Source organism: Microchirus variegatus (assembly GCF_963457635.1).
Source record: "Microchirus variegatus genome assembly, chromosome: 8".
NCBI classification, from domain to species: domain Eukaryota; kingdom Metazoa; phylum Chordata; class Actinopteri; order Pleuronectiformes; family Soleidae; genus Microchirus; species Microchirus variegatus.
This window is the reverse complement of record NC_139809.1, coordinates 6,164,161-6,178,920: the sequence shown is the minus strand read 5'-3', so window position 1 is coordinate 6,178,920 and position 14,760 is coordinate 6,164,161. Positions and strand designations below refer to the sequence as shown.

General features: G+C 40.4%; 3 protein-coding genes across 3 annotated transcripts; 1 reads left to right on the top strand and 2 right to left on the bottom strand.

Moving 5' to 3' along the window:
- Positions 1-5,452: 5,452 nt before the first annotated feature.
- Positions 5,453-9,184, top strand: dbx2 (developing brain homeobox 2; the record flags this gene model as incomplete). Its single annotated transcript, XM_083893719.1, has 4 exons — positions 5,453-5,714; positions 6,671-6,754; positions 8,650-8,834; positions 8,993-9,184. The coding sequence occupies 4 exons, from the start codon at positions 5,453-5,455 to the stop codon at positions 9,182-9,184; spliced, it is 723 nt and encodes a 240-aa protein (XP_083749845.1).
- Positions 9,185-10,595: 1,411 nt separating this feature from the next.
- LOC310930676 (prolactin-like) lies at positions 10,596-11,803 on the bottom strand (the record flags this gene model as incomplete). Its single annotated transcript, XM_083893718.1, has 5 exons — positions 10,596-10,805; positions 10,958-11,143; positions 11,276-11,377; positions 11,536-11,714; positions 11,794-11,803. The coding sequence occupies 5 exons, from the start codon at positions 11,801-11,803 to the stop codon at positions 10,596-10,598; spliced, it is 687 nt and encodes a 228-aa protein (XP_083749844.1).
- A 1,245-nt stretch (positions 11,804-13,048) lies between these two features.
- Positions 13,049-14,289, bottom strand: szl (sizzled; the record flags this gene model as incomplete). The annotated part of the gene is made up of 4 exons (XM_083893983.1): positions 13,049-13,359; positions 13,484-13,576; positions 13,730-13,896; positions 14,009-14,289. The coding sequence occupies 4 exons, from the start codon at positions 14,287-14,289 to the stop codon at positions 13,049-13,051; spliced, it is 852 nt and encodes a 283-aa protein (XP_083750109.1).
- Positions 14,290-14,760: the final 471 nt, after the last annotated feature.

Here is a 14,760-nt window from a genome sequence, read left to right as displayed (position 1 = left end):
GAAAGTGCCTGGAAGGGGCCGGTCTTATGAGCAGCTGATAGCCCACGCAGCTCTTTTCTGTTCAGAATAGTTGTTCCAGTTTGAAGTGGATGGCCTCATTTACTGCTTTTCCAAACCATCTGTCTTCTCTGCCCTCACGTATAGGACTAGTATAGAGGCCAGTGGAGAAAATATCAATGGTCTGAGAGCATTGTGTTTACCAGAGCGTTATGAATGCTTTGCTTGCTCTATAATCAGCATTATGACCTCCTGTAATAAACCCAGTCTGATTTCATCAATGGCTCACGTCATGCAGTAAAGTTGGGAGTTTGCCTTTCCAGCAGGTGGCATGAAAATGAATTAAAACGGAGTGCTTGACTGCCACTGTGACTCAGCCTTGTTAATGTCTTTTCATGGAGCACAGATGCTTACTGCTTTATTATTTATTTTTGTTTATTCATCCTTGGAAGCAACTGTCATTTCTGTTTTTTTTTCTTCTTTCCAGTTGACACAGAATTTGTCTCTGTAATCATTCCCTGGAAGTGTTTTGATGGCTCAGTTGGTCGGCTTACAGTAACTGTTTCTGTGTGGTGCACAGGTCGCAGATTAACACCATCGCATCAATCTGCCTCCTCTTCATTAGAGCTTTTATTTTAATAATGACAAATGTGCTCTTATCGGTCTCCAATTCAGATGGCTTTGCCATAGATCTATAGTAAAACAAAGGGTAACCAATCGCTCTCCACGCACGAGTGTCACGTCAGCTGACATAAGGAGGAGAAGGCTCCAGTTTTAACCCTCTTCTGAAATACTAGATTTCTTCTGGGGCCAGACACACAGGAAATGTAATTACTTTTACGTTTTGCCCACAAGTTGTCATTTCCTAAAGTGCCGTCAGGAAAATCAGAGTCATTAAAGCATGAGCTCAAAGCAGGAAAGAAGAGTAATAAAAGCACAGTGTGCCCCACACACACACACAATATTTCTCTGGGCAAGGACAGAAGGACAGTGAAAATCCTTCTGTCTGTTCATCTCATCTCATAGATGCAGATGGGTGATGCACATGTTTTGACTTAGGAGTGAAGCTGCACCACGAAGACATACTAATGCCAGAGGAAAACACTTACAGTAGCTTTGACATGCGAGTTGCAGTGGAAAATAACGTCCCTTTACTGCTCTCCTGGGATCTATTTGTAATGTGGCACCTTGTTTTATTAACCTTGTCTGTTCAAATCTGACAATCAGGAGTTAAATCAAAAAAGTGCATGCTCTAATGATCCATGACATCCATCTGCTTTAATGTGTTCTCATTTTCATTAAAACGCCTTAAACGTCAAGCGAATAATGAGAAATGTAAAAAATGAACTTGGCTACGATACCACATTAAAAATGAATGAAGCTGACAGTTTTTTCATGTTACGTTATGTATCTTACCATTGCAATGCCAAAAAAGCTCCTATTTATGTATGGTAAAATATGAAATGGGCTAAAAATAAACAAAACCAAGCTCTAAAATATAAGATTAGAAATAAAAAATAAAAAAAAGTAGATAGAGATAAATAATTATTTTATCCACTGTGTTTATATGTTGTACCTCAGATGGTTTTCTTTTTCTCTCAGTGCCATCTTGTGTTCATGGAAGAGAATTGCAGCCACAGAGTCAGCGTACAGGCAGTACTGAGGTCAGACAGACAGTGTCACCCTGGGACCATCCAAGGAATAACTCCTTCATGACCTGAGAAGTGAGCAACACAAAAAAAGATGCTGCTTCAATTAATTCAGATTTTAACTATATTAAGTTTTTAACAAAGAGCATCATTAATTATCAAACTAAATATTCAACCACAAGTAATTGCTCAATAATGCTGACATGATTCAGGTTTGTACGCTGTATTCTTTCCCTTAACTCACTTGAGGGGTCTCAAACTCACAGCCCACGGGCCACATGCAGCTGCCCAGTTGATGTCTGGTGGCCTGGTGGCCATCAACTGGGCATAATGAAAACTGTCCCAAACTGACCAACAGTGAACAATATTTTTATTATAATAATGATAATAATAATTATAGTAAAAAAATAATGGCTATATTTATCACATGATTCAACATTTAATAAGCTTGTCTCGTGTTTCAATTACAATGGTCTACATCACATTATGTCAAACTCAAGGCCCGGGGGCCAGATGTGGCCCGCCACGTCATTTTATGTGGCCCGCGAGTGATTAATTGGTCTTAAAAAATCTGTGTTAAAATAGGCCTATGCTGCTTTAAGGCGTTCGTTGACCATAAACTACATTTCCCACAATGCATGGCGATTGCGTTACCCGCAAAGTGACGGCATCACCATCGCGGACCGGGTTACATCTATAATGCATCATATTTGTAACTTGAATAAGTAATAAATGCAGAAAAGTTATTTAGCAATATGTTACGGAGTAGTTACCTTTATTCTACATTGTATTTGGTTACATTTATTCTGTATGGCAGTTACATCTGGCCCTTTGAGGGTAACCATTATGCTGATGTGGCCGTCAGTGAAAATGAGTTTGACACCCCTGGTCTATATACAATTTTTGATTTTTGTTAATGTTAATTTTGTTTGTTTGATTGTTGTGAACTTTATATCAAAACAAACACTTTTACTTTGGAATTGCAACATCATGATATGAATTTAATTCCTAATGACCCCAGGTCATTTTGAGTTTCAGGCCTCTGCCTTAACTACATCTGTACAACCTCCTAAAGTTAGAACCGAGTAGTTTTACGTCATTCATTAGCAAAAGGTTGATTTTTCTTGTACTCAGTAAAAAGCACAAGCTGACATATTAACATCGAGCAACTCTGAAGCTCATTTAGGAAAGGCTCAATTTCTGAACAAAAAACACTTAAACAAAGATGCATCTAAATTGTTGCCAGCTTAATATGGACATACTCTTAAGAAGCATGGTTAAGCGTTTGTTGATCTTTTATAGACTGTCCATGCAGTGCACTTGCTCCAAACAGCCACTCCCACTCGCCCTGGATGCTATTGTGAATGTGTGCAGTGAGCTGGCTCATTGGGCCCTCGTGGTGAATGGCCCACAGCCATTCACTCGGCACACAGAAGCTCATTAGAACTCTATAGACACACAATTGTGAGGCTCACATTAGAAACTTCCTCCTCTGGGGCACAGACACTGCACACAAAGTGCCAGTTTGCTGCTAAGCTAAGCGCATTGTCTTCCTGATTCATAGAGCCTGGCCCTCCATTCACGATATTAAGTTCGAGTGGTGGAATATCAATTGCGTGTGCAATGGGCCGGTATCTTTTTAAGCGCTTTAGTGAGGTTAGAAAAGAGAGAAAAGGGGATCTCAGCTGGTCTGCAGAGTGCTAGCTTTCAACGGGGCCATTGTGAGCATTCTGAATGAAGGGACCGCTGTTTTTCCCTCCATTTCTGAAAAGCGACGGACATCAAATAAATTCACATGAACTTGCTTCAGGGTGTTTCCAAGACCTAGCATTTAAGAATAGCTTAATTATACCTCCCGCTCCTGGAGACCTCTATTGGAATCTTGACTAATTACGAGGTGGTGAATCTTAATGAGGATAGACTTTTAATAGCACCTTTGAAAAACGGGCACACATTTGCTCTAAAACTGGAATGTCAGCGATACCAATATATAGATTTTCTTTTTTTTTAACAGGAACCCATTTTGAAGTCGTATACTATCGGCTCCAAGTTGCATGGGCCACTGCTTTCCAGTTGATGCTCAAAGGCCATTAGAACAGGAGAAAAAGTAGGGAGCGTCAATAAATTAAACAAATATCGTCACGTTTTTGTGGACCTGTTCACCTTAAAACCTGCAGCACAATCAGGAACATGCACACAAACAGTTACGAGTCGCACTGGAGTGCACTCCTGGAGTGTTCTCCGTGTGTGTGTGTGTGTGTGTGTGTGTCATATAAACAAATGACTCCAGCAAACAAAAAGGCCCCGGGGACTGCCACTGTCACCGGTCTTATGTGGAGCATGTTAACACACACAAAAGTAGAGAGCACACGCACACACAGACTTGCTAACACTCATCATGTGACAGAGCGCTATGCCTTCTCCACCAGTCTGAGGAATAAAAACCTCAAATTTGATTACAAGCAACCTTTGGCTCCCTGGCCGTCGCACAATAGGCCGAGCTGTCTGGGCCAATTTCCATGCTCAGCATGAGGTATCTACACACGCACACTGCAGCTCCGCGCTTCCCCTCCCCACACCCCCCGAAAACCAGCGCGGCCATGCCTGCTTACTGTGCCTAAACTCGAGGTCCGTCGCCCCTCTTGTTCAATTTCCCTCTATTATCACATCCAGGATCATTAGTTGCAGTGTGAAAGGTTACACAAGCCCCAAATTGGATGTGTTTGAACCAAAACATCACGACATGCATGTGTATGTGCCCCCGTGTTGGTGTGTGACTTTTTTTTCTTCTTAATTATTATTTTAAAGTTGTAACACTTTAAAATATGCAGCTCTAAACCAGCTGCTGAATAAATAATTAGGTGGCTGAGTGTGCTGCCTTTTCAGCCACATGTTTCTCTATGAACTGAATCCTGGGGCTTCAATGACTATGAAAATGTGAAATAAATCTGGACCCAGCTGCAATTTAAGCAATTTACCAGAATTATTTAAAAAATAATGTTATCAATAACATGGATGTTAACATTAATATGCTTACCATGCTATGCAAAACTCACTTTTCAGAGGCATGCAATCAAAATTGTACATCCACACAACATTTTGTATGTAATTTCTATTAAATTATTTTCTATTTTAAATGCTCTTGTTTTTATAAATCAAAAACCAAAATTTCTTATATAAAATAACTTAAATGTAAAATTTTATTTCTTTCTTTTACTCTGATCTTTAGGTAGAAAATAACTGAAAAGTTTCACATCACATTACTCCCGACAGCCCACATTAATCCACACTAATGTGCCCTGCCCCATTGAGTCACTTTGCAATCAAGTAAATCCTCACAGACAAATGATATAACACAATATAAATAAACGGCTGTGAGTTTGGCCTCAGACGCTGCCGAGCACTGAGGAGAGAGAAAACTATTTACTACTCGGGGGGGAAGAGTGTTTGGTGCATGTTAAACTATGGCCAGCAGTTCATTGTTTCTGATGTCTATCATTTAATAGGCTAGTTGACATAATGAATGAGCCAGGCCCACCTTCTGCCACTCCAGAAAAAAAGACTCCAGCCTTATCTGAATTGAGAAACACATTAGGAACCTCTCGACCAATCACAGCACAGCCCCCGTTGCAAAGTGCAGTGCCCGAAAGAGGACGAGCAGAGAACTTTTTTGTTTTCTTCACAGTTTTTTATTGAAGTTGGCCTGGTCACTGGAGAAGGGATTAAAGGGAGAATTTAGTGTCACTGAGCTGTGACTGCTGAAGAGGGAAACTCGAGTGTTTTCGGGGGGTCACTGTATGAACAGGATGGTCTCCGTACAGAGCTGCACCAGGAGGAATATGCCTGGTTCTCCTGCTGCTTTGACGGGTTTCGGGAGTTCGGGGAAGAGTTTTCTCATCGACAATCTGCTGCAGGCGTCCTCGGCCAAGTCTCATTCAGCCCACCTGAGAGTAGCAGTGTACGAGCATCCGAGGAGAACCTGGGGCCTTGAGCATGGAGCCTACCACAGCCAGGCCCAGAGCTCCCAGCAGATGAAAGACTTGGGAGGAATTCTTCTGCCACACTCAGGTAAACAGATTTATTTTTTTTAAACTATAAATGTTAAAAAAAAATATATATATTATATTTGGATCATCATGTTTAGGAGAAAAGTGCAGGTTTTTAAAGTATAAAACTGCCACATTAGAGTTAAACACAATGTCAATAAGAATTTAGAGTTTTGCTTTTACAAATATATCATTGAAACTTTATATAAATGTTATATCAATATTTATTTATAATTTTACAAATATTATTTCACACAATTTCCATTTTAGTATGACAATTATATTCAAAGTTTTGTCTTGAAAGTAAAGTAAAACATGCATCTCTGAGGGGTGTTTTAAAAGTTGTCTTAAAGTCTCTACAAGTGTTTTTTTTAGATGTATTTTTATTACCTTTGTATGTCTTTGATTTATTCTGTCTTTATATATTATTCTGTGCATCACTTTGTTCCAATTGTGGACATTTTTAAAGTGGTTTATAAATAAACCTGAAATGGATTGGACTCTTCAATCGATTTACTTTTTTTTTTTTTCAAAGTTATTAAATCACAAATTACTTGTAGAAATCAAGATTGAATTTAGTTTGAAAAATAACCAAAAATCGAACTTTTTATAATTATTTAAAAACTTGTAACAATCACATTTTCTGTTCATCTCAAGCGAAAGTATGTTTTACATTTTTTTCGATCAATACTATATGCAATTTCAAGAAATAAGAAATTATGTTTATTATTATTGTATTGTATTATGTAATAAAAATCATTTTGAGAGTGGATAAGTTCATTTTATTTAACTGTACAGAGGAATATTCAAACTATTTAAAAGTTTAAGTTTCTGGCTGTGTGTATTGTCAACACAGAAAATGTAAATACAATTAAAACCTTTAAAATCATGCAAGGTGAAACTCAACCTGCCCTTTAGAAAGTGTCCCTTGCAGTTCATTAAAGTCACACCTGGCATCTCTCTCTCATTGCTTTGCAGGTGTGCTCAGCAGTGTTTTCCTGCGGAGCCCGCAGTATCTGCTGGCGTGCTGCGGTGGGTCCAGCCCCCCTCCTGTTTTCTCCAGTGAGTGTTTTATGCCTCATCAGCAATGCCTCAGCTACTCTCTAAGCATTAGCATCGGCCAGGTCTCCCATGCACTTCACAGCTAATTACTGATGCAATACCAAAGAGCTAATTCGCCGCTCAACTCTGCACAGCTCTATTCATAACCATTCACGGCTGTTCAGGACAGAAAAGGAGGGTGGATTGCATGGCTTTTGAGTCCCCGGGGCCCCCCCTATTTTGCACTTGCAAACACAGACTTTTTAATAGCACAAATATGCAGAGCTAATAAACATCTTGTCTTCTGTCATATTAAGATTATATTTAACAGGTGCAGATTGTTACTGCCGAGTTAGGCAAATTGTTTCAAAGGTTTGTTCTCCCATGGGACGCTCATTGGGTGGGAATCTGTGCAGGTTTAAGTTGAATTTTAAAGCTGAGTTACAATTGTAAACAAGGAGAGTGCATTATAAATATTTAAAAGTGCACACTGGACTGAGCTCGGAATGTTTAAGAAGCGTTTAAAATGTGCATTGACAAGTGGTCTCCTGCGCGCTGATAGCATTGAGACGAAGAGCTGTCTTATTACGCCATTGTCCGAAAGCAATTGGAAGTTATTAGTTGCCGCATCCGATGATGCCTGTCAAGACTTGTGGAAAATAGCACAAATCAGAATGCACTCATCCCCGCAGGTCCCTAGAGTCCTCTTAGTGGGGTGACACTTTCCCACAGTGCCCAGCAACACAACAATGCCAAGTCTGGCCGTAACCAATTGGCACATTCACTCCACCATCCACACGCGACCTCACCGCAATTTTTCACTGCAGCAATGAACTCTGCCAAGCACAAAAAAACCTGCCCATTTCTCTGCAAAAGAGGGCAGGACCAGGAACATCCCCCAGCCATTGTGTGGCTAAATAGTTTGGTTCACTGACCCCCCTCCTTTCTCCTGTCCTTCAACTCTCGTCCCTGCCCATTGGAGACCTCTTGACTAGGACATAAAGCATTCAAAGAAAGTGACTTTTATAGACTTATTCGAGCTCATCTTCACATACAATCTTGCTTCATACCTGCAAGTGAAAAGATTTAGTGTTGGGCCACTGAGCCAATCGAGTAATGGCATTTCCATTGAACAGCTCCATTGTTGGTGTCCAACAGGGCTCTATAGTTGGCCCCACTGGGGCAGACACACACGTTGCCCAGGAATGACCTGGTAATCAGCTATTTAAGTGAAAGCCATTGAGTCCCAATAGAGTAGTGAGAAGCATGTCGAAACCTCTTATGTGCTCCCTCGAGGTGGTCTGTGTGCAGATTTGTCGTACAGATTAAAAAGGCAACATTGAATGGATCGGATAAATTGTTCTACTTGACTTTTGTTGTATGTGCACCTGTGAGTGAAGCAGCATGAGATTGCCCCTCACAGGTCACCAAATTCCTTTTTTCCTCGGTGGAAACGGCTTTCTATTCTCTTTAGTCACCCCCAGTTTGTTAAATTGGGCAAACAGGGATGGAGGAATTGAAAGTGACTGATAAAGTGAGTGTGACAAAAACAGGAATCATTTTTTTTTTTTAGGGAGGAAATGCAGTTAGGGTTGGTACAAGAATCTGATGTTGTAACTTTAAGTTAAAATTATCAAAATTTATAAATGACACCTAAATAATTCGAGTAGTGCAGATTAGTACAGCCTGCACAAAAGTCGTGCTGTTAACAAAGCAGAATGGATCAAATATGTCAACTTAAATAATTACTAACTTACAAAATTTCAGTGCACTGATCCAGTTTAGTTGTACTCAGATAAGAAGTCCACTGTCTACAACACATCTAGGTATGATTTACTAGTGTTTAGACTAAATAAACACTTTAAAAAAATCAAATAATGAAATGATTTCTAAAATGTTTTTGTTTGTTACCAAAGAGGGAGCTAATCTTCGGATGTGGTCTGCCGATGGAAGCCCTAAAGTTCGCAGAGGGATCCTCAGGAGGGCCGTGTTCTCAGAGGAACAACGTAAAGAGCTGGAGAGAACTTTTCGGAGACAAAAATATATCAGCAAAACAGACCGGAACAAACTGGCAGCTGATCTCAGACTCAAGGAGTCACAGGTATTCGAAAATGGATTTTGGATTTTTTTTTTTATTATTCTGAAATCAAATAAGTATATTGCAGTTCATGTGCATAATTTTAAATAACTGGCATTTTGGAGTGCTAGTTACACCATTAGCATGGCTAAAATGCCTCTTTCATTCGCCCACTGCTTTAGGTGAAGATCTGGTTCCAGAACCGACGAATGAAGTGGAGAAACTGTAAAGAGAAGGAGGTTCATAATACCCGTTCCCCGATGGACGAGCTCATGGCTCAGGGTCTCGGAGAAGACGAGGACCAACCGTCGCAGAATCACACCGATCCAAAAACACGAAGAGCGCCGCCACATAAGAGCGCCAGTGACACATGAGAAGCTGTAATGAGTGGGAAATAATCTAGTGACTGTCTTACTTCCACAAGACTTAAAGATGACTTAAGTGCTGGGAGGCTGTTTAAAAACAAAACATATGTGGATGGATCTGGGAAAACTAACACGGTTAATATTAACTTTTTCAAAGCATGTAACTGTGTAGTTGCATTATATATGTGGATAGGTTCAGCTGCTTGGTCAATCAACTTTTTTTTTTTGCATCTCACAAGCTTCAGGAAGCAATTTCATGCCTATTACACCGACATGTCTTTCCAGGAAAGATTCCTCACGGATTATAATTGCAACGTGATAAAGGGAAAAATGAGTCACTTCATTTACTTTAAAAAAAATCAGACAAGTTTTCCTGGTAAAGGGCAACGACGCATCATCCGAGCGTCGCTCTGTGACGCAGCGATGACGTCGTAGTTAAAAATAAATTGAATTAAGGTCTCAGCAACTACTCACCCAAAGGTTAATGCTGCACTTCGTCAGGTCTTCAGCAGAACACACGCGAGGTTGAAGTCCGTCAAATGAGCAATCGTTGAGAGAATCAAAAGGGACAGACGCATTTCTATTTGTGGGATGTTTCATGATTTGGTGAGGTTTTACGCAAGTAACTTCATTTTGACGTCTCTTGGCATAATTTGTGAATATGTTTTTCATTGTGTGAAATGCATAGATCAGTTGTAAATAAAAAATGTTTCAATTTATCCAGATTTGCACCCTAGTTATTTTTTTCTGTTAAATCTTTATATACATATATATACATATACATACACATATATATATACATATAGACACATATATATATATACATATACACACATACATATATATACACATATATATACATATACATATTTATATACACACATATATATACATATACATACACATATATACATATACACACATATATATATACACATATCTATATACATATATATATAAATACGTATACATATACATATAAATACGTATACATATACATAAATACGTATACATATACATAAATACGTATACATATATATACATATATAAATACGTATACATATACATACATATATAAATACGTATACATATACATATATATACATAAATACGTGTATATATATATATATATATACACAAAAATCTACTACCATTTCCATAAACACACCAAGCTCCCCATTAATAAGATTAACAAAAAAAATTATAATGTAGGTTCATTTATTCATTCACCCTTTAATGATGACAAGCAAAAAATGTACATTACCGAGGACAATAATGCTACAGTGTTACACACAATTAGAGAAAATGCACTCTTGAAATGCATTACAAAGTATACGTATATTAGCACATAGATCGTGTGTAGTTTGAGGAAAATGGAAAACGAACCTCTCTTCCTCACACTTCATTGTTTGACTCACTATTAACAGTCCAGTCCAGGAAGGGTGGTGCATTTCAAGACACGGAGATAATTTTTGATTTTGTTGGAGTCTCTGTGGAAGCAGAAGAGCAGGTCGTGATGGTCCACTGAGTTGAGTTCTCCTCTCTTGTAGAAGGAAAAGGCAGAAACGGGGACAAAACTCTCAGGTGAGATGTAATTCGCAGCATTGCCAAGCACTCCCAACAGCTTCATCTGAGGTGGACAAGAATTAGAAATGCACGATTGATCCCTTCAAAGAATACATTGACATACATAGTATGACGAAGGAATTAAAACCACTCAAAGGAAATGCTGCAATTCTTCTCACAAAATTTGTGAGATTTGTAATTCTATTTGCTTCTTACCTTGTCAGCCATTTTTGCCACTCCATCCCTCAAATCACGCACCATATCACTTATCGCCATTGCTTTGTTGGAGCTGTAGTGGTTAAAGTCTTGATTCTGATCCTGGGACATGCTCCGGTAGAATTGCGCCAGGGGGTCGTTCCAAGCCCACAGCAGGCTCAGGATCACCTCTATCAGTTGTTCTGGCTGCACATGAAAATGGCTTAAATAACTTGGTAATAAAGTGAGTTCCAGACACCATACAACATTTGCAAGCTGATGCAACACCCCGAATATGGTTGCAATAGACAATAACCCCAAATAAACAAACACACTCACTCCTAGTCTTTGGGCATTCTCTTTGTTGTCTGGTGTTAGTATTCCATATGTGTGGCATTTCCGTTTTCCAATAAGGTCTCGACTAGGAAGGAAATATTGGTCCTGTGCAGAGAGAGACACTCATGACACACAGTGATACAGCAGCTCAGAGAATAGGCAGCTCAAACAGGAATGATTGATGACGATGGGGCCTGAATTAAGGGTGATGGATGGTGAGGTCACCATCGGGGAGTTGGGTGGGGGGAAAAAAAAGAACTCACAGATTCCGAGTGCAGATCGCTGGAGACGCCATGCATTCTTGAAGACTGTTGTATGACCCTATCGACGATCTCCGCCAGGGAAGGGACATGGCATCTATCCTGTCCATAAGCACAGATTGGGGCAGTGCCAACCCTCGTGGAAAGGTCCAGGTACAACAGTGTAAGAACGGCAAACCAAGCTGAGGGAAGAAAAACAACAGGTTTCCCTAAATCACGATGTTTCTTTGAAATGAAATGTTCCATGTGATGTTTCCTTACCTTTTGTCATGGTTCCTTTTTTTTTTATGATGAGCAGAGCTCCTTTTTTGCCTGACGTTCCAGATGAAACAAATGGCTTTATAAAGGCTACAAAGGTACTTTAAATAAACTTGATCGTACGTCATATGCTTTGCGTCATTGTCCACTCAGCCTTGAACAGACACAACTTAACCCAGGCGGAAAAGGGCTCTACATAGGAATGTGGAGACTGACTGCCAATTTGTCAATTACATTGCATACTGCAGAGTAAAATAGTTGACTTTGACTTGAGGCAATCAGTCATCATTTTAGTTTAGGTTGAGTAATCTATAGTAAAGGCCTTATGCAGTACAACCTAAATTGTGATGAATACCATTTCACCCTGTTGTCAAATGACACAGTGACTTCACTTCACTGTCCCCATCTGTCCCCCACAGCAAATGCATGTTTCATGACAACAACAACCTCAATCAGGGACAATAAACGACCATTGGGGGGGGGAACTTAAAAGCAGTCAACATTTGTATTAGACTACTCTAAGCTGCTCATTATCAGCGTGGGGTGTGGCGTAACGATGACTAGTGCCGTGAAAAATATCAAATAAGGCCATTGTTCAGCAGCCCTTACGAGAACTGTTCAGCGTGGTCAAGAAACAAAGGTATTCAAATGTAGATGAGGTCATTTGTCTTCTCATTAATGCCACAAAGGGTCATCAATACCACATGCATCTACTGTGAACACTCACCAGTCTGCTGACACATCATGACCAATTTGTAGTTAAAATGAAAACACTTGAGGCATATAACCACCAATAGAAAATGCATGTTTTCCCTTAGTGTGCCACCTTGTGGTGAAATGAGTGGGGGTTAAAGAAGTGTTACTTTTGTTTTGTTACTACAGAGTAGTTTTACACAGCGAATATTTTATTGTCATCTTTTTTTCCACACAACATACACAGACACAAATAGATGTCATAAATACACCAATATCGTTATAGAAAATAGAATCTTAATTCAATTTACAATTATTAATACTATGTACAGGTTTGAGTGCATTCCATTACTGTGTGCTGTAAGAATAGTGGTGAGATAGTGAGCGACTGAGAGAAGCTCCGTTTCTATATCCATTTAGCTTACTTTACGTGTTCTCAGTAACTCCCAGTTGTAAGAAGCTATCTCAAAATTCATCTTTGACCTCGTCTGAAATCATGTGCACATTACACGTGTAGTCAGTAGATGTTGGGAGATTCTACACCGATTCAGAGCCTTAGCTCCGTTCAACACCTGTGGTGTTTCCACTTGCGAGTGGCCACTGCAATGTTAGCGTCTTTTTTGTGCCACGGGAAGAGACGCGTGAGAGCAAGAGTTCCGTCAGTCTGCACCGAACCAGTCAGCACATAGAGCTGTGAGCGTCCAGGGCGGACAAGGACATTAGCACACTGAAGGTTGATGAGGAGCCACTGCTGGAGTAGGTGCTGGGTGTCATAGGGCAACAGAGGTCCCTGGCGGATAAACTCGACCCTGCCCTCCACATCGAACTCCGGCAATGCGGTGGAAAGACGACGACGGTGAAGTTTGGCAGTTACAGCTGTGAGAAGATAAATATAGAAAGAAATTGTGTTAAAAAAAGATGTACGCAATTGTGTGAAATTGTAATAAACATCATTACAAATCAACAAACCACAGCTGTATGAAATCATTCTGGAACTTACCAAAGTCATGATGACAAAAGGAATCCAGGACTCTTTTCATAGAGGGAGCTTCTTCTACTGATGGACAGTTTTGGCAAGCAGGTTTGGGCAGATCTGAGATTAAAAAAATTCATTCATATCATTAATATAATTACAGGACATGAAAGAGTAATGAATGATAAAGAACAAACAGATGGCTGGCCATTATGCCAATGGGTTAAGATGTACTCAAAATAACATCTTTAATACTTAGATTGTGGTCCTTACCTTTGGTGAAGTGACTAAACTTTGCATGATGAGAAAGGCACGTGTCCTCTTCAGCAGGGAAACGGTCACAGTTAAGAGCCTCGGGCCATGGGTGACCCTGGCAGGCGAGTACCGGGGCACAGCTGTCTCTCACTGCCACGCAGAGACTACGACAGGGCTGGATAAAACTGGAGGGCAAGAAAGGCAAAAAACGTCAGACAATGAGCACATGACAGAAATACTAGTTTCAGGAATAATAAATACATCTTGAGTGAAAAAGAGAAAAGTAAATATCCTTACGTGTCAAGACAGACTGGAGCAATGAGGGAGCACAGGAAGGCCTGAGCCTGAGGATGGCAGCCAGTCTGCAACAAGGGCTTCCAGTCTTCTGAACGTGGCACCACTTCACCTTCCAAGTTGCTATGGCCCAAGAAGTTGGGCAGACGCATCTCCGAGTATCCTACATCTTTGCACACCCTCATCTGGTTGGGTATGGTGACGCAGCGAGTCGACTGCCCCATGTCGAACGCCATTGAGGGATGTAGCGCAGCCAGAAGAACCACAGTGATGAACGCAGCCATGCCGAAGTTTGCAAAATCCAGAGAATCCACGAGACCGACGAGCTTGTGCTGAAGTAGCTTGCTGTCGGAAGACCACGCTGCTCCTGAGTGACTCTGAAACTGCTGCAGCTGCCTTTATATACAGCAAGGTCAGCCAGCCCCATCAGTCTTAAGTCTGTTATCAACTATCTATCAAAGACACCAAGACAATGTGTTTGGAGACAGCTTGTTTTGTGATGGCTGCAGACAGAGGGGGGGGGCAGTAAGCAGATGGAGGGTGTGTGTGAGAAGGGGTGGGGGTGATTGCCCACACACCAGCTTTCCCTGCTTCTATATAATTTATATAATTTTATATTCTTTGGGGAGCAGGAAATATCAATGTGAACACCTCATAACAAAAAGTGCCTGTCTTGGTGTTCAAAGATTACAGTGTGTAGATGACACGTGATGCTACTTGGGATGCAATATCTGCAGTGTTTGCAGTATTGCCTC